This window comes from Ammospiza caudacuta, chromosome 35 (genome assembly GCF_027887145.1).
Source record: "Ammospiza caudacuta isolate bAmmCau1 chromosome 35, bAmmCau1.pri, whole genome shotgun sequence".
NCBI lineage: Eukaryota > Metazoa > Chordata > Aves > Passeriformes > Passerellidae > Ammospiza > Ammospiza caudacuta.
Genome location: NC_080627.1, coordinates 2126514 through 2154478, shown reverse-complemented (window position 1 = coordinate 2154478; position 27965 = coordinate 2126514). Strand labels below are relative to the sequence as shown.

The following is a 27965-nucleotide window of genomic DNA, read 5'->3' as shown; positions in this document are numbered from 1 at the left end:
CAGATCCCCCCTGGAGCCCCTCAGTGGATCCTGACCCCCCCTTTTGTCCCCCCTGGTGGATCCCAGGGAGGTCCCGGTTGAGCCCAGTGGATCCCAGCGGGTCCCAGTGTGGATCCCGGTGGATCCCGGTGGGTCCCGGTTGATGTCAGTGGATCCCAGGGATGTCCCCGGTGGATCCCGGTGGATCCCGGTGGGCGTCCATGGATCCCAGGGTGGATCCCAGGGATGTCCCCAGTGGATCCCGGTTGATGTCAGTGGATCCCAGCGGATCCCGGTGTGTCCCAGTGGATCCCAGTCAGTGTCAGTGGATCCCGGTGTGTCCCAGTGGATCCCATGGGGGGCGTCAGAGGATCCCAGCGTGTCCCGGTGTGTCCCGGGGTGGATCCCAGGGAGGTCCCGGTGGATCCCCGTTGAAGTCAGAGGATCCCAGTGTGCCCTGGTGCCCCCAGGGTGGATCCCAATGGATCCCGATAGATCCCGGTTTGTGCCAATGGATCCCAGTTGCTGGCAGTGGATCCCAGCGGATCCCGGTGTGGGTCCCGGTTTGTGCCAATGGATCCCAGTTGCTGGCAGTGGATCCTGGTGCGCCCGGGGTGGATCCCAGAGTGGATCCCGGTGGGTCCCGTGGGGGTCTCAGAGCTGCTGGGAGATGCCCTGGATGCGCTGCTGCACCTCCCCCGCCTGCAGCTGCTCCCAGGTCAGCAGCGACAGCCCCAGCTGGTCCTCCTGGGTGGGGGATGGAGACAGGGATCCAGTGAGGGGATCCGGGGGGATCCGGGGGGGTTTGGGGGAGATCTGAGGGGATTTGGGGGGGATCCAGGGGATCCCAGGTCAGCAGCGACAGCCCCAGCTGGTCCTCCTGGCGTGGGGGGGGGAAAGGATCCAGTGAGGGGATCCGGGGGAATCCGGGGGGATCTGGGGGGGTTTGGGGGAGATCTGAGGGGATTTGGGGGGGTTTGGGGAGGATCCGGGGGATCCCAGGTCAGCAGCGACAGCCCCAGCTGGTCCTCCTGGGGGGGATGGAGACAGGGATCATTTTGGATCATTTTGGATAATTTTGGATCAACTGTGACCCAGTGGATCCCTCACCTGGCAGAAGGGCTGGGGGACCCAAAGGGATCATTTTGGATCATTTTGGATCGTTTTGGATCAGCTGTGAGCCAGTGGATCCCTCACCTGGCGGAAGGGCTGGGGACCCAAAGGGATCATTTTGGATCATTTTGGGTAATTTTGGATCATTCTGGATCATTTTGGATCAACTGTGAGCCAGTGGATCCCTCACCTGGCGGAAGGGCTGGGAGGGGCCAGAAGGCACCCAAAGGGATCATTTGGGATAATTTTGGGTAATTTTGGGTCTATTGGATCCCCCACCTGGCGGAAGGGCTGCGCCATCTCGCGCAGGAACCTCTTGGCCGCCTGCACGGCCTCGTCCACGGTCAGGTTCAGGTGGGACTCGGGCAGGTGCTCCTGGATCCAGCGCGGCAGCTTCCCCCGCTTGTCTGCGCGCGCAAAGCGCTGGGGAGAGGGGGGGAAAATGGGGTGAGAACACGGGAAAACGGGAAAAAACGAAAAAGCGGGGAAAAAATGGGGAAAACGGGGGAGAAACGGGGTTTGGGACCCCAAAATAACCCCAGGAACCCCCAAAATAATCCCCAAACACCCCAACCCTTCTCTGCACGGGCAAAGCGCTGGGAACGGAGAGAAATGGGGTAAAAACACGGGAAAATGGGAAAAAACAGAGAACATTGGGAATAATGGGAAAAAACGGGGAAGAAATGGGGTTTGGGACACCAAAATAATCCCCAAACACACCCAGGATCCCCCCAAACACCCCCACACTTGTCAGCACGCACAAAGTGCTGGGAATGGGGGGAAAAAAGGGAAAAAACAGGGAAAAATGGAAAAAAAAGGGAAAAAATGGAGCTTGGGACACACCAAAAATGGCCCAAAATAACCCCAAGAATCCCCAACCCCCCCCACGCTTGTCTGCGCACGCAAAGCGCTGGGAAAGGGGGAAAAAAACAGAGAAAATTGGGAAAAGTAAAAAAAAAAACCTCAAATCCCCCAAAACTGACTCTAAACCCTGGCAAACCGACCCCAAACTGACCCTAAATCCCCTAAACTGACCCCAAAATCCCCCCCAAACCTTGTCAGTGAACACCACCAGCCCGTAATCCGTTTTCCCCCTCAGCGCTCTCCCCACGCACTGCGCCGCCCCAAAGTGACCCCAAACACCCCAGAATTGACCCCAAAACTGACCCAAACCAGCCCCAAACACTCCCAAAACCAACCCCAAATACCCCAAACTGATCCTAAATCCCCTAAACTGACCCCAAATCTCCCCCAATCCTTGTCAGCGAACACCACCAGCCCACAGTCTGTTTTCCCCCTCAGCGCTCTCCCCACGCACTGCGCCGTCCCAAAGTGACCCCAAATCCCCCAGAATTGACCCCAAAACTGACCCAAACCAACCCCAAACACCCACAAACCCCCCAAACACCCCAAACTGATCCGAAATCACCCAAACTGATCCTAAATCCCCTAAACTGACCCCAAAATCCCCCCCAAACCGTGTCGGCGAGCGCCATGAGCCCACAGTCTGTTTTCCCCCTCAGCGCTCTCCCCACGCACTGCGCCGCCCCAAACTGACCCCAAATCCCCCAGAATTGACCCTAAAACTGACCCAAACCAACCCCAAACACGCCCAAAACTGACCCCAAACTGATCCTAAATCCCCCAAACTGACCCTAAATCCCCTAAACAGACCCCAAAATCCCCCCCAAACCTTGTCAGCGAACACCACCAGCCCGTAATCCGTTTTCCCCCTCAGCGCTCTCCCCACGCACTGCGCCGCCCCAAAGTGATGCCAAACTCCCCAGAACACCCCAAACTGATCCTAAAACCCCCAAACTGACCCCAAATCCCCTAAACAGACCCCAAAATCCCCCCCAATCCTTGTCAGCGAACACCATGAGCCCATAGTCGGTTTTCCCCCTCAGCGCTCTCCCCACGCACTGCGCCGCCCCAAAGTGACCCCAAATCCCCCAAAACACCCCAAACTGATCCTCAAACCCCCAAAACCAACCCCAAACTGATCCTAAAACCCCCAAAACACCCCAAACTGACCCTAAATCCCCTAAACTGACCCCAAAATCCCCCCCAAACCTTGTCAGCGAACACCACCAGCCCGTAATCCATTTTCCCCCTCAGCGCTCTCCCCACGCACTGCGCCGCCCCAAAGTGACCCCAAACACCCCCAAAACCCCATAAAACGCCCCAAAACCGACCCCAAATGCCCCCAAATGCCCTAAAATGCCCCCAAACCTTGTCGGCGAACACCATGAGGCCGTAGTCGGTTTTGCCCCGCAGCGCTCTCCCCACGCACTGCGCCGCGTGCCGCATGGCGTCGAAGGTCAGGAATTCGCCCTCGCGCACCTGGAGCTGCTCCCGAAGGAATTCCAGACGCGCCTGGGGGGGAAACGGGGCTGAGAACCCCCTAAAAACCTCCCCAGAAATCCTAAAAATCCCCCAGGAACCCCAAAAACCTCACCAGGAACCCCCAAAACCCCCCTGAGGAACCCCAAAAATCTCCCCATCTCCCATCTCAGGTGCTCTCTCGCACCGGGAGCTGCTCCCGAAGGAATTCCAGACGGGCCTGGGGGGGAAACAGGGCTGAGACCCCCCAAAAACCTCCCCAGAAATCCTAAAAATCCCCCAGGAACCCCAAAAACCCATCCGGGTATCCCAAAACCCCCCTGAGGAACCCCAAAAATCTCCCCATGTCCCATCTCAGGTGCTCTCTCGCACCGGGAGCTGCTCCCACAGGAATTCCAGACAGGCCTGGGGGGGGAAATGGGGCTGAGACCCCAAAAACCCCCCAAGAAATCCCAAAAACCTCCCCAGAAATCCCAAAAGCCTCCTCAGCAGTCCTAAAAACCTCCTGGGAACCCCAAAAACCTCCCAGGAACCCCAAAGATCTCCCCAGGTAGCCCCATCTCACACCTGGAGCTGCTCCTGAAGGAATTCCAGGGGGATTTGGGGGAAACAGGGGTGAGACCCCCAAAAAGCTCCCCTAAAACTCCCTAAAAAAACCCCCAAAATCCCCCTAAAAACCCCTAAATCTCCCTAAAAATCCCTTTATTTCCCCCAGGTACCCCCCCCCCATCCAGGCCAGGGGACCCTCCCAGGTGGGATTTGGGGAGGGGGCCACACCTGAGCCCCCTAAAAACCCCCAAAACCCCATAAATTCCCCCAAAAAACCCATAAATCCCCCCAATAAATCCCTTTAAAAAACCCCACAAATCCCCCTAAAACCCCCCCAAAATCCCCCTAAAAAAAACTCCAAATTCCCCTAAAAACCCCCAAATCCCTCTAAACCCCCCAAAATCCCTTGATCTCCCCCAGGTGACCCCCCCCAGATGGAATTTGGGGAGGGGTCCCCCCCCAAGCCCCTCTAAATCCCCCTAAAAACCCAAAAAAAATCCAATAAATCCCCTTAAAAAAACCCCATAAATTCAATAAATCCCCTTAAAACACCCCCAAATCCCCCCAAAATCCCCTGATCTCCCCCCCGGGGACCCCCCCAGGTGGAATTTGGGGAGGGGTCTCCCCCGAGCCCCCCTGACCTTGAGGATCCGGCTCTGGGTGTAAACGTAGGGGACCCCGAACATGATCACGGCCCGGCCGTAGTGATGGACTGGGGGAGATTTGGGGGGTCAGGAACCCCAAAATCCCCAAATTTCCCATCAAATCCCCCCCAAAAAAACAACAACAAAAAATTATCAGGAAAATCCCCCCCAAAACCCCCAAAATTTCCCATCAAATCTCCTCCAAAAAACAAAAAACCCCCCCAAATTTCCAAGCAAATCCACCCCAAAACTCCCAAAATTAGCATGAAAATCCCCCCCAAACTGTCCCCAAAACCCCAAAAATTCCCCTCAAATTCCCCCAAAACACCAAAAATTCCCACCAAATCCCCCCTAAAACCCCCAAACCCCAAAATTGCCGTGAAAATCCCCCCAAAACCCCAAATTACCACAAAAATCCCCCCAAATTTCCCCTCAAATTGCCCCAAAACCCCCAAAATTTCCCCCAAATTTCCCAAATTCCCCCCAAATCTCACCAGTCGATGCCCTGGGAGACTTTGCCCCAAGATTTGGGTGGGAACACCTAAAAGAGGGACCCCAAAAAATCCCCTCAAATCCCCCCTGAACCCCCTAAAACCCCCAAAATTTTCCAAAAATTTCCCAAATTTCCCAAATCTCACCGAAGCCGATGCCCTCGGACATCTTGCCCCAAGATTTGGGTGGGAACACCCAAAAAAGGGACCCCAAAAATCCCCTCAAACCCCTCCAAAATCCCAAAATTTCTGCCCAAAATCCCAGAATTTCCCAAAATGTCCCCCAAATTTCCCAAATTTCCCAAATTCCCCCCAATTCTCACCGAAGTCGATGCCCTCGGACACTTTCCCGCGCGCCACCGAGAGCAGCACGGCCCCGCGGCCGTTCTCACACGCCTGGGGGGAAACGGGACCCCAAAACTCACCTGGGACCCCAAAACTCACCTGGGACCCCAAAATTCCATCCAGGGACCCCAAAATTCCCCTGGCACTCCAAAATTCCATCCAGGGACCCCAAAACTCACCTGGGACCCCAAAATTCCCATCCAGGGACCCCAAAACTCACCTGGGACCCCAAAATTCCCATCCAGGGACCCCAAAATTCCCCTGGCACTCCAAAATTCCATCCAGGGACCCCAAAACTCACCTGGGACCCCAAAATTCCCATCCAGGGACCCCAAAATTCCCATCCAGGGACCCCAAAACTCACCTGGGACCCCCAGAAACTCCCCCAAAACTCACCTGGGATCCCAAAACCTCCCCCGGGACACCCCGGAATCTCCCCAAATCCCCTCCTGAGAGCCCCAAAACTGCCCCAAGGACCCCCAAAATTCCATCCAGGACCCATCAAAATCCCCCAAATCCCCTCCTGAGACCCCCAAAACCCCATCCAGGACCCCCAAAATTCCTCAAGGACCCCCAAAACTCCCCCAGGACCCCCCCCCAAATCCCCTCCTGAGACCTCAAACCCCCCTGGGATCCCCCAGGAGCCCCAAAACTCCCCCAAATTCCCCCCAGGACCCCCAAATCTCCCTCCAACCCCTTCTTGAGACCCCCAAAATTTCTCCAAATCCCCTTCTGAGATCCCCCAAAATCCCCAAAACTCCCCCAAATCCTCCCCAGAACCCCCAAAATTTCCCCAAATCCCTTCCTGAGACCCCCAAACCTCCCTGGGAACTCCCCAGGACCCCCCCAAATTCCCCCCAAAACTCCCCATAATCCTCCCCCAGGACCCCCAAAACTCCCCCAAGTTTCCCTCTAAAACGCCCAAATCTCCTCCTGAGACCCCAAAACCTCCATCAAATCTCCCCCAGCACCCCCAAAATCCCCCCCAGGACCCCCCAAAATCCCCCCCAGCACCTCCTGGTATTTCTCCAGGGCCACGCTGGTCTCAGCCCCGTCCTGGGTCTCGATGAAGAGCAGCTTGTTCCTCTGGATGTTCTCCAGGATGCCCTGGGGGGAATTTGGGGGGTCTTGGGCAGATTTTGGGGGTCCCAAGGGGATTTTGGGGGTCCTTGGGGGTCCTGGAAGGGATTTTGGGGGGATCTGGGCAGATTTTAAGGCAGTTTTTGGGGTCTCAGGGTGGATTTAGGGGCATTTGAGGGGTTCTGGGTCTCACATGTTCCTCTGGATGTTCTCCAGGATGCCCTGGGGGGAATTTGGGGCGATTTTGGGGGTCCCAGGGGGATTTGGGGGGTCCTGGGGGATCCTGGAAGGGATTTTGGGGGGATTTGGGCAGATTTTGGGGCAGTTTTTGGGCTCTCAGGGGCGGATTATGGGGTTCTGGGTCTCGTTTGTTCCTCTGGATGTTCTCCAGGATGCCCTGGGGGGAATTTGGGGTGATTTTGGGGGTCCCAGGGGGATTTTGGGGTTCCTGGGGGATCCTGGAAGGGATTTTGGGGGGATTTGGGCAGATTTTGGGACAGTTTTTGGGGTCTCAGGGGGGGATTTGGGGCAGTTTTAGGGGATTTTGGGGCAGTTTTGGGGGTCTCAAGAGGGGATTTGGGGGTTCTGGGACTCGTTTGTTCCTCTGGATGTTCTCCAGGATGCACTGGGGAGAATTTGGGATATTTTTGGGGCAATTTTGGGGGTCCTTGGGGGTCCTGAAGGGATTTTGGGGGGATTTGGGCAGATTTTGGGGCAGTTTTTGGGGTCTCAGGGGGGGATTTGGGGCAGTTTTTGGGGATTCTGGGGCAGTTTTTGGGGTCTCAGGGGGGGATTTGGGGCAGTTTTAGGGGGTTTTGGGGCAGTTTTTGGGGTCTCAGGAGGGGATTTGGGGGTCCTGGGTCTCGTTTGTTCCTCAGGAAGTTCTCCAGGATGCCCTGAGGAGGTTTGGGGTATTTTTGGTGGGATTTTTGGGGTATTTTTGGTGGGATTTTGGAGTATTTTTGGGGGTATTTTTGGTGGGATTTTTGGGGTATTTTTGGGGTGATTTTGGGGGTATTTTTGGTGGGATTTTGGAGTATTTTTGGGGGTATTTTTGGTGGGATTTTGGAGTGATTTTGGGGTGATTTTTGTGCTCCCACCTGCTCGTACCATGAGGCCACGGTGCTCTCCAGGTACAGGTGAGAACAGGGATCAGATTTTGGGTATTTTTGGGGGTATTTTTGGTGGGATTTTGGGGTATTTTTGGGGGTATTTTGGGGTGATTTTGAGGTGATTTTTGGTGGGATTTTGGGGTATTTTTGGGGGTGATTTTGGGGATTTTTGGGGTGATTTTAGGCTCCCACCTGCTCGTACCACGAGGCCACGGTGCTCTCCAGGTACAGGTGAGAACAGGGATCAGATTTTGGGGTGTTTTTGGTGGGATTTTGGGTATTTTTGGGGATATTTTTGGGGGGATTTTGGGGTATTTTTGGTGGGATTTTGGGGTATTTTGGGGGGTATTTTTGGTGGGATTTTGGGGTATTTTTGGGGTGATTTTAGGCTCCCACCTGCTCGTACCACAAGGCCACGGTGCTCTCCAGGTACAGGTGAGAACAGGGATCAGATTTTGGGGATTTTTGGGGGGATTTTTGGGGGCATTTTTGGTGGGATTTTGGGGTATTTTTGGGGGTATTTTTGGGGTGATTTTGGGGGTATTTTGGGGTGATTTTAGGCTCCCACCTGCTCGTACCACGAGGCCACGGTGCTCTCCAGGTAGACGTAGCTGGTGAAAAAAGCCACGAGGCCGTCGGGGACCACGGCCGAGAGCTCCAGGAGCAGCTGCCCGTAATTGCGGGTCACAGCTGGGAATTGGGGGAAATTGGGGTTATTTGGGACCCCAAAAATCCCCCAAAGCCCTAGAATTCCTCATAAAACCCCTCTGAGACCCCTCCCCAGAATCCCCCAGAGCCCAAAAACCCCAAATTTTCCCCCAAATTTCCCCCAGATCCCCCCCAGCCCCACTGATGTCCTCGCGAGTCTCGAATTTGGAGCTCACGGCCACCCCAAAAAACCCAAAAAACCCCAAAATTCTCCCCCCAAAAACACCCCCAAAATGACCCCAAGACCCCTCCCCAGACCTCAAAAACCCCAATAACCCCCAAAACCCCAAATTTTCCCCCAAATCGCCCCCAAATCCGCACCGATGTCCTCACGGGTCTCGAATTTGGAGCTCATGGCCACACCAAAAAACCCCAAAAATTCCCCCCCCAAAAAAGCCCCAAAATGACCCTGAGACCCCTCCCCAGAATCCCCCAGACCCCAAAACCCCCAAAACCCCAAATTTTGCCCCAAATCCACACCGATGTCCTCGCGGGTCTCGAATTTGGAGCTCATGGCCACCTGGTCGTTGCCCCTGCCCACGATCTGGGGAGGGGGAAAAGGGGGGGGGGGGGGTCAGACCCCCCAAAAACCTCGGGACCCCCCCAAAATCCTCGAGACCCCCCCAAATACTCCTGAGACCCCTCAGACCACGCCAGGATCCCCCAAAATCCCCCCCAAACCCCAATCCAGGACCCCCAAAATTTCCCCCAGACCCCCCAAATCCCCCCAAATCTTCCCAGGACCTCCTCAAATCCCCCCAGGACCCACCAGGACCCCCGAAACCTTCCCCAGGATCCCCCAAATCCCCCCCAAACCCCAATCCAGGACCCCCAAAATTTCCCCCAGACCCCCCCAAACCCCTTCAAATCTCCCCAGGACCCCCAAAATCCCTCCAGGACCCCCCAAATCCCTCCAGAACCCCCCAAAATCCCTCCAGGACCCCCCCAAGCCCCCCCAGGACCCCTGAAACCTTCCCCAGGATCCCCCAAATCCCCCCAGGACCCCCCCAAGCCCCCCAAAATCCCCCCCAAACCCCAATTCAGGACCCCCAAAATTTCCCCCAGACCCCCCAAATCCCCCCAGGACCCCCCAAATCCCCCCAGGACCCCCCCAGGACCCCCCAGGACCCCCCAGGACCCCCCAATTCCGACCATGGGGCAGAGGCAGGTGCGCGCCAGGGTCATGCTGAACGTTGCCATGGTAACGGGCTGGAACCCCAAAATTTTGGGGTAAAACTCCAGGGGGGACAAAGTCTGGGGGGAGGGGAGAACATGGGGGGTCAGGGGGGGTTTGGGGTTTTTAGGGGATTTTGGGGGGATTTTGGGGGTTTTATGGGGTTTTTGAGGTGGATTTTGGGGTTTTTGAGGGGGGATTTGGGGATTTTTGGGGGTGTTTTGGGGGGGAAGATTTGGGGTTTTGGGGGAATTTTGGGGTTTTTTATTGGGTTTTTGGGGGGATTTTGGCTTTTTTGAGGGGGGATTTGGGGATTTTTGGGGGTGTTTTGGGGTTTTTTTGGGGGGATTTGGGGTTTTTAATTGGGATTTTGGGGATTTTAATTGGGTTTTTGGGGGGATTTTGGCTTTTTTGAGGGGGGATTTGGGGATTTTTGGGGGTTTTTTGGGTTGTTTTGGGGGGGGATTTGGGGTTTTGGGGGAATTTTGGGGATTTTTATTGGGTTTTTGGGGGGATTTTGGGGTTTTTGAGGATTTTTGGGGGTGTTTTGGGTTTTTTTTGAGGGGGATTTGGGGTTTTGGGGGTATTTTGGGGTTTTTTATTGGGTTTTTGGGGGGATTTGGGGATTTTTGGGGGGATTTTGGGGTTTTTATTGGGGTTTTGGGGGAATTTTGGGGTTTTTTATTCGGTTTTTGGGGGGATTTTGGGGTTTTTGAGGGGGGATTTGGGGATTTTGGTGCTTTAAGGGGGATTTGGGGTTTTTGGGGGTTTTTTTGGGGATTTGGAGTTTTTTGCAGGGGAGGTTTGGGATTTTTTTGGTGGGATTTGGGGAGGTTTTGGGATTTTTTGGGAGGGAATTTTTAGGGAGGTTTTGGAGGGGTTTTGTGGGGATTTCGGGGTTTTTAGGGGGATTTGGGTTTTTGGGGGGAGTTTTGGGGAGCATTTTGGGTGAATTTGGGTTTTTTGGGGGGGGTTGGGTTTTTAATGGGGTTTTTTGGGGGGGATTTTGGTTTTTTTTGAGGGGGTTTTTGGGGAGGGATTTTGGGGTTCTTTGGGTTTTATTTTGGACGGATTTGGGGTATTTTTGGTGTCTCCCACCCCCGAGGTGACGATGAAGGAATTTCAGGGATATTTTGGGTATTTTTGGGGTGATTTTTGGGGTTTTTGGGGGTCTCTCACCCCCGAGGTGACACTGAGATGATTTTGGGGTATTTTTGGGGTGATTTTTGGAGTTTTTTGGTGTCTCTCACCCCCGAGATGATGATGAAGGAATTTCAGGGATATTTGGGGGTATTTTTGGGGTGGTTTTAGGGTATTTTTTGGGCTGATTTTGGGGGTATTTTTTGGGTGATTTGGGGGGTATTTTTTGGGGTGATTTTGGGGGTACTTTTGGGGTGATTTTGGGGATGTTTTTGGGGTGATTTTAGGGTATTTTTTGGGGTGATTTTGGGGGTATTTTTGGGGTGATTTTTGGGATATTTTTGGAGCGATTTTGGGGATATTTTTGGGGTGATTTTGGGGGTATTTTTGGGTTATTTCTGGGGTGATTTGGGGTATTTTTGTGTCCCTCACCCCCGAGGTGACGATGACGGACTGGAAGCGCTCGAACACCGGCCGGATGGCGATGGAGGCGTCCAGGCAGCTGTGGGGGAACCCCAAAACAACCCATCAAAATCGCCCCAATAAAAACCTAAATCTCCCCCAAAATCCCCCCCCCAAAAAAAACCCAAAATCCCCCTCCAAGAAAAGCCCAAATCCACCTCAAAATCCCCCCAAAACCCCGTCAAAAATCCGCACAAAATCCTGCCGAAAGCCCCCCAAAATCCCCCCCCAGACTTCCCCAAAAGACCCCTCAATATCCCCCCCAAAAAACCCCAAACGCTCCCCCAAAACCCCCCAAATCTACCTCAAAATCCCCCCAAAAACCCCCTCAAAAAAACCCCCCAAAACCCCCTCAAAATTCCTCCAAATCCACCTCAAAATTCCCCCCCAAAAACCCCTAAAACCCTCCAAAATCTCCTCTAAAATGCCCCCAAAACTTCCACAAAAAACCTTCAAAATCCCCCCACAGAAAAACCCAAATGCCCCCCCAAAAGAGCCCCCAAATCCACATCAAAATTCCCCAAAAACCCTGTCAAAAAATCCTCCAAAAAACCCCAAAATCCCCCCCCAAAAATCCCCCAAATTCCCCCCTAAAATCCCCCAAAACCTCCCCAAAAAACCCCTCAGAATCCCCCACAAAAACCCCAAATGCCTCCCCAGAAAAACCCCAAATCCTCCTCAAAATCCCCTCCAAACCCTCTCAAAAAAAAACCCCAAAAACCCCAAAATCCACCTCAAAATGCCCCCAAAATACCCCCCAAAAAAGCCCCAAATTCCCCCAAATCTCCCCAAATCCACCCAAAATATTCCCCCAAAAAACCCAAATCCCCCTGAAAAAACCCCAAATCCCAACAAACCCCAAAATCCCTCAAAAAACCCCAAAATCCCCCCTGAAAACCCCCCCTATAACCCTCCCTGAAAAAAACCCAAATCCCCCCCAAAAAAACCCAAAACTCTCCCTGAGAAAACCCAAAATTCCCCCAAAATCCCCCTAAAAACCCCTCAAAAACCCTAAATCCTTCAAAAAAACCAAAAAACCCCAAATCCCCAAAAATCTGACCCCCAAAAGAATGCAAAATCCACCCAAAATCTGCCCCAAATCCCCCCAAAACCACCCCAAAATACCCCCAAAAACCCCAAAATCCCCCCAAAAAACACCCCAAATCCCCCAAAATTGCCCCGAAAACCTAAAAAAACCCCAAAATCCCCGAAAAACCCCAAAATTTCCCAAATTTCCCCCAGACCTGAAGTGCAGCACGGGGTTGGAGATGCTCGGGGTGCGATCGTCGAAGGGCTCGATGATGATGGTGAAACCTGGGGGGGTTTGGGGCAATTTTGGGATTTTTTGGGGTTTTGGGGGAATTTTGGTGTTTTGGGGGTTTGGGGTTTTTTTGGGGGATTTGGGGGAAATTTTGTTTTTTTTGGGGGGGATTTTTGAAGGGATTTGGGGGGAATTTGGGGTTTTTTGGGGGAATTTTGATGGGAATTCGGGTTTTTTTTGAGGGGGAATTTTGGGATTTTCGGGGATTTTTTGGGGGGGATTTGGGGGAAATTTTGGGGTTTTTTTGGGGGATTTTTGAAGGGATTTGGGGGAAAATTTGGGGTTTTTTTGGGAATTTTGATGGGAATTTGGGTTTTTTTTGGGGGGAATTTTGGGATTTTTGGGGATTTTTTGGGGGGGATTTGGGGGAAATTTTGGGGTTTTTTTTGGGGGATTTTTGAAGGGATTTGGGGGGAAAGTTGGGGTTTTTTGGGGGAATTTTGGGATTTTTGGGTTTTTTTGGGGGATTTGAGTTTTTTGGGTGGATTTTGGGGCTTTTTGGGGAGGAATTTAAGGGAGGATTTGGGGTTTTTTTTGGGGGGGGGATTTAGGGGAGTTTTGGGGTTTTTTTGGGGGGATTTTGGGTTTTTTTGAGGAGGATTTTGGGGTTATTTTGGGGAGAATTTAGGGGGAATTTTGAGGTTTATAAGGGGGATTTTGGGGGGATTTGTGGGGATTTCAGGGATTTTGGTGTTTTTAGGTGGATTTGAATATTTTGTGGTGTATTTTTGGGGTATTTCTGGGGTTTTTAGGTTCCACCTTTACTGTAGGTACTGACCAGAATTCAGAGATATTTTAGGGGTATTTTGTGGGTATTTTTGGGTTATTTTTGGGGTTTTTAGGGTCCCACTTTTGCTGTAGGTGCTGACCAGGGCTATGGGATATTTTAGGGATATTTTTGGGCATTTTTGGAGTTTTTTGTCCCACTTTTTCTGTAGATGCTGACCAGGATTACAGGATATTTTAGGGGTATTTTTAGGGTGTTTTTGGAGCGTTTTTGGAGGTTTTTTATCCCCACCTTTGCTGTAGGAGCTGACCAGAATTATAGGATATTTTTAGGGTATTTTTGGGGTTTTTTTGAGGGGATTTTGGGGTTTTTAGGGCCTCACCAGTGCTGTAGGTGCTGACCAGGGCTATGGGATATTCTGGGGATATTTCTGGGTTATTTTTAGGATTTTTGACCTCACCTTTGCTGTAGGTGCTGACCAGGATTATAGAGTATTTTTGGGGTATTTTTAGGGTATTTTTGGGGTGTTTTTGGGGTGTTTTGGGGGTTTTTAGGGCCTCACCTTTGCTGTAGGTGCTGACCAGGGTTATAGGGTATTTTTGGGGTATTTTTAGGGTATTTTTGGGGTATTTTAGGGTGTTTTGGGGACTTTTAGGGCCTCACCTTTGCTGTAGGTGCTGACCAGGATTATAAAGTATTTTTGGGGTATTTTTAGGGTATTTTTGGGGTGTTTTTGGGGTGTTTTGGGGGTTTTTAGGGCCTCACCTTTGCTGTAGGTGCTGACCAGGATTATAGGGTATTTTTAGGGTATTTTTTGGGTATTTTTGGGGTGTTTTGGGGTTTTTAGGGCCTCACCCTTGCTGTAGGTGCTGACCAGGGTGGCGAAATTGGCCACGAGGGTGATGGGGGAGAAATCGGCGACGTCGGGGAGGGCGAGGGTGCGGAGCAGGGAGTGCAGGCGCTCGGCACAGAACCTGCAAAGGGGGGGAAATTTGGGGTTCAGGGACCCCAAAATCCACTTCAGGGACCCTAAAAACCCCTAAAACCACCCCAAAAAACCCCAGAGACACCAAAAACCCCCCAAAAAACAAAAAAAAATCCCCCCAGAAACCCCAAAATCCCCCCAAGGGGAGGGTGCGGAGCAGGGAGTGCAGGCGCTCGGCACAAAACCTGGGGGAGCCAAAACTGGGGCTCAGGGACCCCAAAAATCACCTCAGGGACCCCAAAAACACCCAAAATCACCCCAGAAAATCCCTAAAATACCAAAAATCCCAAAAAATCCCCACAAAAATCCCCCCAGAAACCCCAAAATCCCCCCAAGGGGAGGGTGCGGAGCAGGGAGTGCAGGCACTCGGCACAGAACCTGGAGGGGGCAAAATCCAGCTCAGGGACCCCAAAAACCCCAAAAATCACCCCAAAACCCACCTCAGAGACCCCAAAAACCCAAAAATCACCCCAAAAAAACCCCAGAAACACCAAAAGTCCCCAAAAATCCCCACAAAAATCCCCCCACAGGGAGAGTGCGGAGCAGGGAGTGCAGGCGCTCGGCACAGAACCTGGCACAGAACCATTTTTTGGGTTTTTAGGGCTCCCTAATGGAGTTTTTTGGGGTGCAGAACCCATTTTTGGGGTTTTTATGGAGTTTTTGGGGTGCAGATCCAATTTTTGGGGGTCCCAAACCTAGTTTTGGGGTCCCCAGACCTGAGGGGTTTGCGGTCAATGCAGACCCTGTCCCTCAGCTCCCTCAGGAAGGCCCGGGAGCACTCCAGGGGGTTTTTGGGGGTCCCAAACTCATTTTTGGGCTCCCAATCCCATTTTTTGGGGTCCCAATCCCATTTTTGGGGCCCCAAACTCATTTTATGGGGTTTTTATGGGTTTTTTTGGGGTACAGATCCCACTTTTGGGGTTTTAGGGGTTCCCAGACCTGAGGGGTTTGCGGTCAATGCAGACCCTGTCCCTCAGCTCCCTCAGGAAGGCTGGGGGGCTCTCCAGGGCGTTTTTGGGGGTCCCAAATTCATTTTTGGGGTGCAGATCCCATTTTTGGGGGTGCAAATCCCATTTTTTTGCGTTTTTTTGGGGTACAGATCCCACTTTTGGGGTTTTAGGGGTTCCCAGACCTGAGGGGTTTGCGGTCAATGCAGACCCTGTCCCTCAGCTCCCTCAGGAAGGCCGGGGGGCTCTCCAGGGAGTTTTGGGGGTCCCAAACGCATTTTTGGGGATCCCAAATTCATTTTTGGGGATCCCAAATTCATTTTTGGGGTGCAGATCCCATTTTTGGGGGTGCAGATCCCATTTAGGGGGTTTTTGGGGTTCCCAGACCTGAGGGGTTTGCGGTCAATGCAGACCCTGTCCCTCAGCTCCCTCAGGAAGGCCGGGGGGCTCTCCAGGGGGTTTTTGGGGGTGCAGATCCCATTTTTGGGGGTGCAGACATAATTTTTGGAGTTTTTTGGGGTACAGATCCCATTTTTTTGGGTTTTTATGGGGTTTTTAGGGGTTCCAATCCCATTTTTGGGGTTCCCAGACCTGAGGGGTTTGCGGTCGATGCAGACCCTGTCCCTCAGCTCCCTCAGGAAGGCCGGGGGGTTTTCTAGGGGTGCAGATGCCATTTTTTGGGGTTTTTATGGGGTTTTTTGGGGTCCCAGACCCATTTTTTTGGGGTTCCAATCCCATTTTTGGGGTTCCCAGACCTGAGGGGTTTGCTGTCAATGCAGACCCTGTCCCTCAGCTCCCTCAGGAAGGTCGGGGGGCTCTCTAGGGGGTTTTTAGGGGTCCCAAACCCATTTTTTGGGGTGCAGATCCCATTTTGGGGGTCCCAAACTCATTTTTGGGGTGCAGATCCCATTTTTGGGGGTGCAGATCCCATTTTTGGGGTTCCCAGACCTGAGGGGTTTCTGATCAATGCAGACCCTCTCTCTCAGCTCCCTCAGGAAGGCCCAAGGGCTCTCTAGGGAGTTTTTTGGGGTGCAGATCCCATTTTTGGGGTTTTTATGAGGTTTTTATGGGGTTTTTGGGGTCCCCAGACCTGAGGGGTTTGCGGTCAATGCAGACCCTCTCTCGCAGCTCCCTCAGGAAGGCCGGGGGGCTCAGCTGCTGCACTCGGGGTCCCCGGAGCTGAGCCCGAAGGTGCTCGACCAGACGGCGCAGGAACCCCACAAAGTGCTCGGCCGTGCGGATGCTGCCGGGAACTGCCTCTGAAACGGGGAAAAACGGGGTCAGAAACACCCCAAAAACCCTAAAAACCACCCCAAAACCCCACAGAGTGCTCGGCTGTATGGATACTGCCTGGGACAGCTTCTGAAATGGGGGAAAGCAGGGTCAAAAATACCCCAAAAAATCCTAAAATCCAGCCCAAACCCCACAAAGTGCTCGGCCGTACGGATACTGCCTGGGACAGCTTCTAAAACGGGGAAAAATGGGGGTAAAAATGAGTAAAAAGGGGAAAAAACAGGGTCAGAAGTACCCCAAAATTCCCCCAAACCAGCCCAAACCCCACAAAGTGCTCGGCCGTGCGGATGCTGCCGGGAACTGCCTCTGAAACGGGGAAAAATGGGGTCAGAAACACCCCAAAAACCCTAAAAACCACCCCAAAACCCCACAAAGTGCTCGGCCGTGCGGATGCTGCCAGGGACTGCCTCTGGAATGGGTCAGAAACACCCCAAAAACGCTAAAATCCACCCCAAACCCCACAAAGCAGATCCCAGCAGATCCCAGACCTCAAAAAAGTCTCCCAGAACACAACTCTGGGGGGACCCTGAGGATTTGGGGTGGGAGCCTGAGGGTTTTGGGGGTTCCCACAATCGCGGTGGATCCCGGTGGGTCCCGGTGGGTCCCGGTGGGTCCCAGTGGGTCCCGTTGGATCCCGGTGGGTCCCGTTGGATCCCGGTGGGTCCCGGTGGGTCCCGGTGGGTCCCGGTGGATCCCGTGGGTCCCGTACCCTGCAGGATCTCGTCGGGCAGGACGGGGTTGGCCAGGAACAGGTCGGAGTCGCGGGCGGCGCCGGCCTCGCGCAGCCCCTGCACCAGGCGCCGGTACTCCTCGGCCAGGCGGCGCGAGTCCGACTCCTTGATCCTGAAAGGGATCCCAAAAATCACCTGAGATCCTAAAATCCATCCCTGAGACCCCAAATCCCACCCATGGGATCCCAAATCCCATCCCTGAGACCCCAAATCCCATCCCTGAGATCCCAAATCCCATCCCTGAGATCCCAAATCCCATCCCTGAGATCCCAAATAACCCCTGAGACCCCAAATCCCACCCATGGGATCCCAAATAACCCCTGAGACCCCAAATCCCATCCCTGAGATCCCAAATAACCCCTGAGACCCCAAATCCCACCCCTGAGATCCCAAATCCCATCCCTAAGACCCCAAATCCCACCCATGGGATCCCAAATCCCATCCCTGAGATCCCAAATCCCATCCCTGAGATCCCAAATAACCCCTGAGACCCCAAATCCCACCCATGGGATCCCAAATAACCCCTGAGATCCAAAATCCCACCCCTGAGATCCCAAATCCCATCCCTGAGACCCCAAATCCCACCCATGGGATCCCAAATAACTCCTGAGATCCCAAATCCCATCCCTGAGACCCCAAATCCCACCCATGGGATCCCAAATAACCCCTGAGATCCCTGTGAGATCCCAAATAACCCCTGAAACCCCAAATCCCATTCCTGGGATCCCCCCTGAGATCCCAAACCCACAGCCTCTAAACCAGACTTCATGATCCCAAAACAGATCCCAAAATCCATCCCTGATCCCAAATCCCATCCTTGGAGATCCCAAATCCCATCCCTGAGACCCCCAAATCCCATCCCTAAAATCCCAAACCCACTCCTGACCCAAAAACCATCTCTGAGACCCCAAACCCCATCCCTGGGACCCCCCTAAAACCCCCCAAATTCCCATCTCTAGGACCCCTCTGAAACCCCAAAATCCACCCTAAAATCCCAAAATCCCCCCTAAAGTCCCCCAAAATCACCCCTAAAAATCCCAAATCCCATCCCTGAGACCCCAAAAATTCCAAAATTCCTCCCTAAAAACCCCAAATCCACCCCACAGACCGCTGGCCGTGGCTCTGCAGCGGGTGATGGTCACACCCATGGCACCCCAAAATTGCCTCTAAAACCCCAAAGTCCACCCTAAAACCCCCCAAAATCACCCCTAAAAATCCCAAATCCCATCCCTGAGACCCCAAAAGACCCCAAAATCCCCCCAAAAAACCCCAAATCCACCCCACAGACCGCTGGCCGTGGCTCTGCAGCGGGTGATGGTCACACCCTGGCACCCCAAAATCCACCCTAAAACGGCAAAATCCCCCCTAAAACCCCCCCAAATCCACCCTAAACCCCTCCAAATCCCCCATAAAACCCCAAAACTCCCCCAAAAGACCCCAAAACCCCAAATTCTGACTTCTGGACGTGGCTCTGCAGCGCGGCCACGTTGGCCTGGCAGCGGTCGAGCGTCCGGCGGGTGATGGTCACTCCCATGGCCTCGATGCACACGTTGTCTGGGGACAGGGGATGCCAAAATATCCCAAAATATCCCCCCAAAATACCCCCAAACCCCCCCCAAAATCCCTCCAAAAATATCCCAAAACCAACCTAAAAATCCCCCCCAAAATCCCCCCAAAACCAACCTCAAAATTCCCCCAAAAATACCCCAAAAACAACCTCAAAATCCCCCCCAAAATATCCCAAAAAATCCCCCCAAAATACCCCAAACCCCCCCAAAATATCCCCCCAAAATATCCCAAAACCAACCTCAAAATCCCCTCCAAAATCCCCCCCAAAATACCCCAAAAACAACCTCAAAATCCCCCCAAAAATCCCCCCAAAATATCCCCCCAAAAATATCCCAAAACCAACCTCAAAATCCCCCAAAATCCCCCAAAACCAACCTCAAAATCCCCCTCAAAATATCCCAAAAAATCCCCCCAAAATATCCCCAAAACAACCTCAAAATCCCCCCAAAATACCCCAAAACCAACCTCAAAATCCCCCCAAAAACAACCTCAAAATATCCTAAAAAAATCTCCCCAAAATACCCCAAAACCAACCACAAAATCCAGCAAAAAAATCTGCAAAATGCCCCGAAAAAAATCCCACCAAAATCCTCCCAAAATCCACTAAAAAATAACACAAAATCCCCCCCAAAAAACCCTCAAAAGCCCCAAAAATGCAACAAAAAATCCCCCACAATCCAGAAAAAACCCCTAAAATCCCCCCCAAAAATCCCCCCCAAAACAGCCGCACCCGCCCACCCAAATATCCAAAAAAATCCCCCAAAAATCACCCCCAAACCCGCCCAAAATCCCCCTGGGGACACCAAAACTGCCCCAAATGACCCCAAATCCCCCCCAGATGACCCCAAACCCTCCAGGGACCCCCAAAAGTCCCAGAATTTTGGGATTTTGGGGTTTTTTGGGGGTTTTTGGGGTCTCACCGATATTGTGAGCCTCGTCAAACACCACGACCCCAAATCCCCCCAAATCCCCCCCAAATGACCCCAAATCCCCCCCAAATCCCCCCTGAATGACCCCAAATTTCCCCCAAATTACCCCAAATCCTCCCCAGATGACCCCAAACCCTCCGGGGACCCCCAAAAGTCCCAGAATTTTGGGGATTTTGGGGTTTTTTGGGGTCTCACCGATGTTGAGAGCCTCGTCAAACACCACGACCCCAAACCCCCGAATCCCCCCAAACCTCCCCCAAATGACCCCAAATCCCCCCCTGAATTGCCCCAAACCCTCCAGGGACCCCTCAAAGTCCCAGAATTTTGGGATTTTGGGGTTTTTGGAGTCTCACCGATGTTGTGAGCCTCGTCAAACACCACGACCCCAAATCCCCCCAAATCCCCCCAAATGACCCCAAATCCCCCCCCCCAAATGACCCCAAATCCCCCCTAAATGACCCCAAACCCCCCAGGGACCCCCCAAAGTCCCACAATTTTGGGATTTTGGGGTTTTTTGGGGGTTTTTGGGGTCTCACCGATGTTGTGAGCCTCGTCAAACACCACGACCGAGGAGCGGGCGAGCTCGGCCGACACCAGCCCGGCGATCTTGGGGTCCAGCAGGTAATGGTAGCTGTACACCACCACATTGGCGTGGGCCAGCTGTGGATTTGGGGGGATTTAGGGGTCCCCAAAAGGGTTCAGGGTCACCCACAGGTGTTTGGGGGTCCTTTAGGGGGGTTTCGGGGGGTTTTGAATTCATTTGACATGGGAAAATCAAAGTGAGAATGGAGACAGTCACAGAAAATGAGAAAAAAAAACATTTTAGGGAAAGGTTTGGGTGAAACTTTGGGGTCCCCAAAGGAGTTTTGGGGTTCCCCAGGGGGGTTTGGGGTCAGTCAGGGCAGCTTTGGGGTCATTCCGAGTGATTTAGGGCGGTTTTGGGGTTTCCTATAGGGGTTCTATAGAGGCAGTTTTGGGGTGCAGCAGGGAATGGCGGCTGTACACCACCACGTTGGCGTGGGCCAGCTGCGGATTTTGGGGGGATTTAGGGGAATTTTGGGGTCCCCAGAGGGATTTGGGGTCCCCAGAGGGATTTTGGGTTCCCTTAGAGGGGTTTTAGGGCTGCTTTGGGTCACTCAGGGGGGTTTTAGGGCAGTTTTGGTGTTCCCCAGGGGGGATCTTGGGGTGCAGCAGGGAATGGCGGCTGTACACCACCACGTTGGCGTGGGCCAGCTGCGGATTTTGGGGTTTTGGGGTCCCCAGAGGGATTTGGGGTCATTCCGAGTGATTTAGGGCGGTTTTGGGGTCACTCAGGGGGATTTTGGGGTCTCCTATAGGGGCTCTATGGGGCAGTTTTGGGGTGCAGCAGGGAATGGCGGCTGTACACCACCACGTCGGCGTGGGCCAGCTGCGGATTTTGGGGTTTTGGGGTCACCCAGAGGGATCTGGGGTCATCCAGAGGGGTTTTGGGGTGTTTTTAGGGTATTTTGGGGTCCCTCACCAACGCCCTGGGCAGATATTTTAGGGTATTTTGGGATGTTTTTGGGGTGTTTTTAGGATATTTTGGGGTCCCTCACCGACGCCCTGGCCATGAAGTAGGGGCAGATATTTTAGGGTATTTTTGGGGTGTTTTTAGGGTATTTTGGGGTTCCTCACTGACGCCCTGGCCATGAAATAGGGGCAGATATTTTAGGGTATTTTTGGGATGTTTTTGGGGTGTTTTTAGGGTATTTTGGGGTTCCTCACCGATGCCCTGGCCATGAAATAGGGGCAGATATTTTAGGGTATTTCTGGGGTATTTTTGGGGTGTTTTTAGGATATTTTGGGGTCCCTCACCGACGCCCTGGCCATGAAGTAGCGGCAGATATTTCAGGGTATTTTGGGGATATTCTAGGACATTTTAGGGATATTTGGGGGGTATTTTGTTTATCTTAGCAACACCCAGGCCATGAAGTAGGGGCAGATATTTTAGGGTATTTTTGGGGTGTTTTTAGGGTATTTTGGGGTCCCTCACCGACGCCCTGGCCATGAAATAGGGGCAGATATTTTAGGGTATTTTTGGGATGTTTTTGGGGTGTTTTTAGGATATTTTGGGGTCCCTCACCGACGCCCTGGCCATGAAGTAGGGGCAGAGGCCGCGCTGCCGCCCCAGCGCCCGCAGATCGTCCAGGTTGTGAACCCCAAAGGGGAGGGGGCTCTGCCGGCCCCGCGCCTCGAACTCCTGGGGGAGGGAGAGAGAAATGGGGCTGGGGGCAGCAAAAATGGGGAAAAACACCAAAAAATGGGGGGAAAACACCAAAAAATGGGGGGGAAGCACCAGAAAATGGGGGGGAGACACCAAAAAATGGAGCTGGGGGCAGCAAAATGGGGGGAAAACACCAAAAAATGGGACTGGGGGCAGCAAAATGGGGCTTGGGGCAGGAAAATGGGGGAAAAACACCAAAAAATGGGGCTGGGGGACAGCAAAAATGGGGGAAAACACCAAAAAATGGGGCTGGGGGCAGCAAAATTGGGGGGAGAACACCAAAAAATGGGGCTGGGGGCAGCAAAATGGGGGGAAAACACCAAAAAATGGGAGGAAAACACCAAAAAATGGGGCTGGGGGCAGCAAAATGGGGCTGGGGGCAACCAAAAATGGGGCTGGGGGCAGCAAAAAATGGGGGGAAAACACCAAAAAATGGGGCTGGGGGCAGCAAAATGGGGCTGGGGGCAGCCAAAAATGGGGCAGGGGGCAGCAAAAAAAGGGGGGAAAACACCAAAAAATGGGGCTGGGGGACAGTAAAAATGGGGGGAGAACACAAAAAAAATGGGGGGAAAACACCAAAAAATGGGGGGAAAAACACCAAAAAATTGTGGGAAAACACCAAAAAATGTGGGGAAAACACCAAAAAATTGGGGGAAAACACCAAAAAATGGGGCTGGGGGACAGGAAAAATGGGGGGAAAACACCAAAAAATGGGGCTGGGGGCAGCAAGAAATGGGATTTGGGGTCACCAAAATGGGGATGGGGGGTCCTTGAAATGGGGCTGGGGGCAGCAAAATGGGGCTGGGGGCAGCAAAAAATGGGGAGAAAACACCAAGAAATGGGGCTGGGGTCTGTGGGAGGACTCCAAATGGGGTTGGGGGGGATCAAGAAATGGGGCTGGGGGCCCTTGAAGGGAGCACCAGGATCCTCCAGATCCCTCCAGATGCCCTGGGGACCCCCCCAGATCCTTCAGGACCCCCCAGATCCCCTCAGACCCCCCCGGCGTCCCCCCAAAATCTCCTCAGGATTCCCTCAAACGCCCTCAGAACCCCCGGGATCCCCCCAGATCCCCCCAGATCCCACCTGGAAGAAGGAGCAGCTGGGCCGGGCTCCCTCGGGGGGGTCCCGCAGGTACGAGGCCGTCAGGGCCAGGCAGCGGCTGTCGACCTCCTTGCCATAGCGCAGAGCGGAGACCTGGGGAGGGATCCACCGGGATCCACTGGGATCCACTGGGATCTACAGCCACCCACACACAGCCCTGCGACCCCCTGTGATCCCCCTCCTTGCCATAGCGGAGAGTGGAGACCTGGGGAGGGATCCACTGGGATCCACTGGGATCTACAGCCACCCACACACGGCCCTGCGACCCCCTGTGATCCCCCTCCTTGCCACAGCGCAGAGCGGAGACCTGGGACGGGGATCTGCTGGGATCCACTGGGATCCACTGGGGTCTAATGGGGTATAATGGGGTCTGCACAGAGCCCTGCCACCCCCTGTGATCCCCCTCCTTGCCATAGCGCAGAGCCGAGACCTGGGACGGGGATCTGCTGGGATCCACTGGGATCCACTGGGGTCTGCACAGAGCCCTGGGACCCCCTGGGATCCCCCCCTCCTTCCCGCAGCGCAGGGCCGAGACCTGGAACGGGATCCACTGGGATCCACACCCAGCCCCGGACCCCCCATAATCCCCTCTCCTTCCCACAGCAGAGAGCTGAGACCCGGAACGGGATCTGATGGGATCCACTGGGATCTCTGTGACCCCCCCAGCCCCCCCCGGATCCCCACAGATCCCATGGGATCCCTGTGACCCCCCCACCACCCCCAGCCCCCCATCAGGATCCCCCCAGATCCCTGTGATCCCTGTGAGCCCCCCAGCCCCCCCGGATCCCCTCAGGATCCCCCCATATCCCATGGGATCCCTGTGACCCCCCCCACCACCCCCACCCCCCCCGTCAGGATCCCCCCAGATCCCTGTGACCCCCCCACCACCCCCAGCCCCCCGTCAGGATCCCCCCAGATCCCTGTGAGCCCCCACCACCCCCAGCCCCCCCCCCAGGATCCCCACAGATCCCATGGGATCCCTGTGACCCCCCCACCACCCCCAGCCCCCCGTCAGGATCCCCCCAGATCCCTGTGACCCCCCCACCACCCCCACCCCCCCGTCAGGATCCCCCCAGATCCCTGTGACCCCCCCCACCACCCCCAGCCCCCCCGTCAGGATCCCCCCAGATCCCTGTGACCCCCCCCACCATCCCCAGCCCCCCCGGGTCCCCTCAGATCCCCTGGGATCCCTGTGAGCGCGGTGGATCCCGCAGACCTCGGGGTGCACGCAGAGGTTCTTGCGGGAGCTCAGCGCCAGCGCCAGGCAGGGCAGGGGCTCCCCCAGCTCCCGCTCGTAACATTCCAGAAGCTTCCGCAGCTCCTCCACCACCTGGGGGACGGGGGGCACCAGAGACGTGGACGGGGGATCCGCTCCGGGGATCCGCCGCGAGGGATCCGGGCCAGGATCCAACCCAAGAGATTGATCCTGAGGGATCCACGCCAGCGATCCACCCTCAGAGATCCAGCCCAGGGATCCAGGCCAGAGTCCAGGCAGGGATCCAGCCCAGGGATCTGTCCTGAGGGATCCTTCCTGAGGGATCCTCCCTGAGGGATCCAGCCCAGGGATCTGTCCTGAGGGATCCTCCCTGAGGGATCCACCCCAGGGATCCAGCCCAGGGATCTGTCCTGAGGGATCCTCCCTGAGGGATCCAGCCCAGGGATCCAGCCAGAGGGATCTATCCTGAGGGATCACCCCTGAGAGACCTACCCCAGGATCCAGCCCAGGGATCCACGCCAAGACGTACCCAGGAATCCACCCCAGGGATCAACCCGGAGGGATCCAGCCCAGGGATCTGCCATGGGATCCATACTGGGATCCACCCCAGATTCCACCCTGAGGGATTCACCCCGAGGGACCCACACGGAGGGATCCACCCAGGGATCCACCCAGAGGAATCCACACAGGGGTCCATCCCGGGATCCACCTGAGGGACCCACCCTGGGATCAACCCCTGGAATCCACCCTGATGGATCCACCCGGGGCAATCCAGCCCAGGGATCCACCCCAGGGATCGGTCCTGAGGGATCCACCCTGAGGGATCCACCCCAGGGATCGGTCCTGAGGGATCCCCCCCATCCCCCGCTGACCTTCTCGATCTCGGGCACGGTGCGGGAGCAGTAAATCAGCTTGGACACGTCCAGCGGGTGCGCCTGGGGGGAGAAAAGGGATCCACTGGGATCCACTGGGACCTCAGAGCCCCCCGGGATCACCCAGGATCTGCCAGAACCCGTCAGGACCCACCAGGACCTGCTTGGATCCACTGGGGTCACCCCAGGATGTGCTGGGATCTGCTGCGATCACCCAGGGATCTTCAAGGACCCAGCAGGAACCACCAGGATCCCCTAAACCCCTCCAGATCCCCCCAGATCCACTGGGATCCATCAAGATCTCCTCCAAAACCCATCAGGATCCTCTTGGCTCCACCAAAACCCTCCAGGACCTCAAAAAATCCCTCTGGATCCCCCCAGATCCCCTGGGATCCACCGGAATCCCCCCAAACCCCACCGGGACCCTCTGGGATCCACCAAAACCCCTCCAGATCCCCCAAGATCCCCTGGGGTCCACTGGAATCCCCCCCAAAACCCATCAGGATCCCCCAGGAACCTCCAGGACCCCCTGAAACCCCTCAGGTGACCCCAAGCCCCCCCAGATCCCCCGGGATCCACTGGGATCGGCTCACGCGTTGGTAGGCGATGATCAGGGACAGCAGCGACACCGTCTTGCCCGTCCCCGACGGCATCTCCAGCACCCCGTGGCCCTGGGGGGAGGGGAGGGAGATCGTGGGGGGGGTCCCGGATCCCCCAGAGGATCCCCTGACGGATCTTTCTCAATGGATCCCCCATGTGGGTCCGCCAATGGATCCATCTGCTGGTGTCTCAACTGATCCCTCCCAGGGATCCAACCATGGAGTCCCCAGTGGATCCCCCGTGTGGGCCCCCCCCATTGGACGCCGCCTGGTGGATCCCTCCCGGTGGATCCACAAGGAATCCCCGTGTGGATCCCCAGTGGATCCCTCAATGGATTTTCTCCAGTGGTTCCCTCAGTGGATCCCACCCATTGCATCCCCCAGTGGATTCCCCCAATGGGCCCCTCCCTGTGGATCCCCAGTTGTTCCCTCGGGATCCCTGATGGATCCCCCAGTGGGTCCCACCCATTGGATCCCTCCCAGTGAAACCCCCAGTGGGTCCTCTAATGGATCCCACCAGCGGATCCCACCAGTGGATCCCTCTGTGGATTCCCCAGTAGATCCCTCCCAGTGAATTCCCAGTGGACACCACACCCCCCCCCCATTGGACTCTCCCCCATTGGATTTCTCCCCCTGGATCCCTCAGTGGATTCCCCCAGTGGTTCCCCTCAACGGATCCCTCAGTGGATTCCCTCAATTGACCCCCCTGCAATGGATCTCCCAGTAGATCCTCCCACGGCATTCCTCCAATGGATCACCCCCCGTGGATCCCTCTGTGGGTTCCACCCATCAAATCCCCCATTGGATCTCCCCCCATTAGATCCCTCCCAGTGGATCCCCAGTGGATCCCCCACCCCCAGTGGATCCCACCTTGGCGTCCAGGGTGCGTTTGAGCTCCAGCATGTAGGAGAACTGCTCGGGGTAGATGAACTCATAGGGGAACAGCACCAGCAGCCCGTCCACGTTCAGCCTGCGCGATCCGGGGGGGATCCGCTGGGATCCAGTGGATCCCGAGGGGTTTTGGGGGAGTTTTGAGGGGATTCGGGGGGAATTCGGGGAGATTTGGGGGTTTGGGGCAGCACAAGGAACCCGTCCATGAGCAGCCTGGGTGGATCCGGTGGATCTCAGGAGGAAATCTCCACCAAATCGTCTCAAAATGCCCCAAAATTCTCCCCAAATTCCCCTCAGATCCCCCAAAACTCCCTCAAATCCCTCCCCAATTCCCCTCAGATCTCCCAAAACCCCCCCAAAATTCCCTCAAATCCGCCCAAAATCCCCTCAGATCTCTACAAATTCACCCAAATTTGCCCCCCAAATTCCCACAGATACTCCAAGATTCCAAGTCCCCCAAAATCCCCTCAGATGGCCCCCAAAATCCCAGAAAATTCCCCTCAATATCCCTACATATTGCCCAAAACTCCCCAAAATTACCTCACATCCCCAAAATCCCCTCAGATCCTCCAAAATTCCCTCAAATCCCCCCCAAATTCCCTCAGCTCTCTAAAACCTCCCCAAATCTCCATCATATCGCCTCAAAATCCCCTCAGATTGCCCCAAAATCCCCCAAATTCCCCTCAGATCACTCAACATCCCCTCAAATTCTCTCAAATCCCCAAAAATCCCTTCAAGTCCCCCCAAATTCCCTCAGATCTCTCAAAACTCCCCAAAATTCCCTCAAATCCCCCCAGAATCCCCTCAAATTCCCCCAAAATTCCCTCATATCTCCCAATATCTCCCAGATTACCCCAAAATACTCTCAAATCGCCCAAGACGCCCTCAAATCCCCCCAAAATTCCCTCAGATCCCCCAAAATTCCCTCAAATCCCCTAATATCCCCCAAATTTCCCACAAATTCCTCCAAAAATCCCCCAGAAATCCCCAAATCCCCTCAGATCGCCCCAAAATCTCCCAATTTCCCCTCAGATCTCCCAAAACTCCCCAAAGTCCCCTCAAATCCCCAAAATTTTCCCCAAAACCCCCTCAGGTCCTTCAAAATTCCCTCAAAATCCCTAAAAATTCCCCAAAATTCCCAAATTCCCCCCGACCCCCCCCTCAGCGCCCCCTTTTCCCGCCCCTCCCCCCCCCCCCCTCACTTCATGGCTCCCGCCGCCGCCTCGCGCCGCCGCCCAGGCTCCGCCCCCTCCGCACCGCGCGTTCCCATTGGGCAGCGCTGAGCCCGCCTCGCGCTACCATTGGCTGAATGAGCTGCCGATCAAAGGGACCAGGGAGAGATGCCGGGGAGGATCAATCGAGCGCAGAGCGATGGATGGGGGGAGACTCGAACAGGGAG

General features: G+C 54.7%; 1 protein-coding gene across 1 annotated transcript; it reads right to left on the bottom strand.

The window, feature by feature from the left end:
• Positions 1-394: 394 nt before the first annotated feature.
• ERCC2 (ERCC excision repair 2, TFIIH core complex helicase subunit) lies at positions 395-26715 on the bottom strand. The gene is made up of 22 exons (XM_058822858.1): positions 26546-26715; positions 25670-25747; positions 25077-25139; positions 24205-24318; positions 22971-23081; positions 21747-21863; positions 20179-20302; positions 18602-18698; positions 17123-17256; positions 16211-16379; positions 14044-14162; positions 12385-12454; positions 11111-11180; positions 9517-9618; positions 8845-8908; positions 8225-8346; positions 6479-6571; positions 5443-5515; positions 4626-4696; positions 3325-3468; positions 1372-1515; positions 395-726 (listed from the first exon to the last, which is right to left on the bottom strand). The coding sequence occupies exons 1-22, from the start codon at positions 26576-26578 to the stop codon at positions 634-636; spliced, it is 2205 nt and encodes a 734-aa protein (XP_058678841.1). The 5' UTR covers positions 26579-26715; the 3' UTR covers positions 395-633.
• Between the last annotated feature and the right edge of the window lie 1250 nt (positions 26716-27965).

Excerpts from the sequence above, each read along its gene's own strand:
- ERCC2 (XM_058822858.1), bottom strand. The coding sequence starts at position 26,578 with ATGCTGGAGCTCAAACGCACCCTGGACGCCAAG. Across the intron at positions 25,748-26,545 it reads AACGCACCCTGGACGCCAAG|GGCCACGGGGTGCTGGAGAT; the intron begins GTGGGATCCACT and ends CCCTCCCCCCAG. Across the intron at positions 18,699-20,178 it reads TGACGAGGCTCACAACATCG|ACAACGTGTGCATCGAGGCC; the intron begins GTGAGACCCCAA and ends CCCTGTCCCCAG.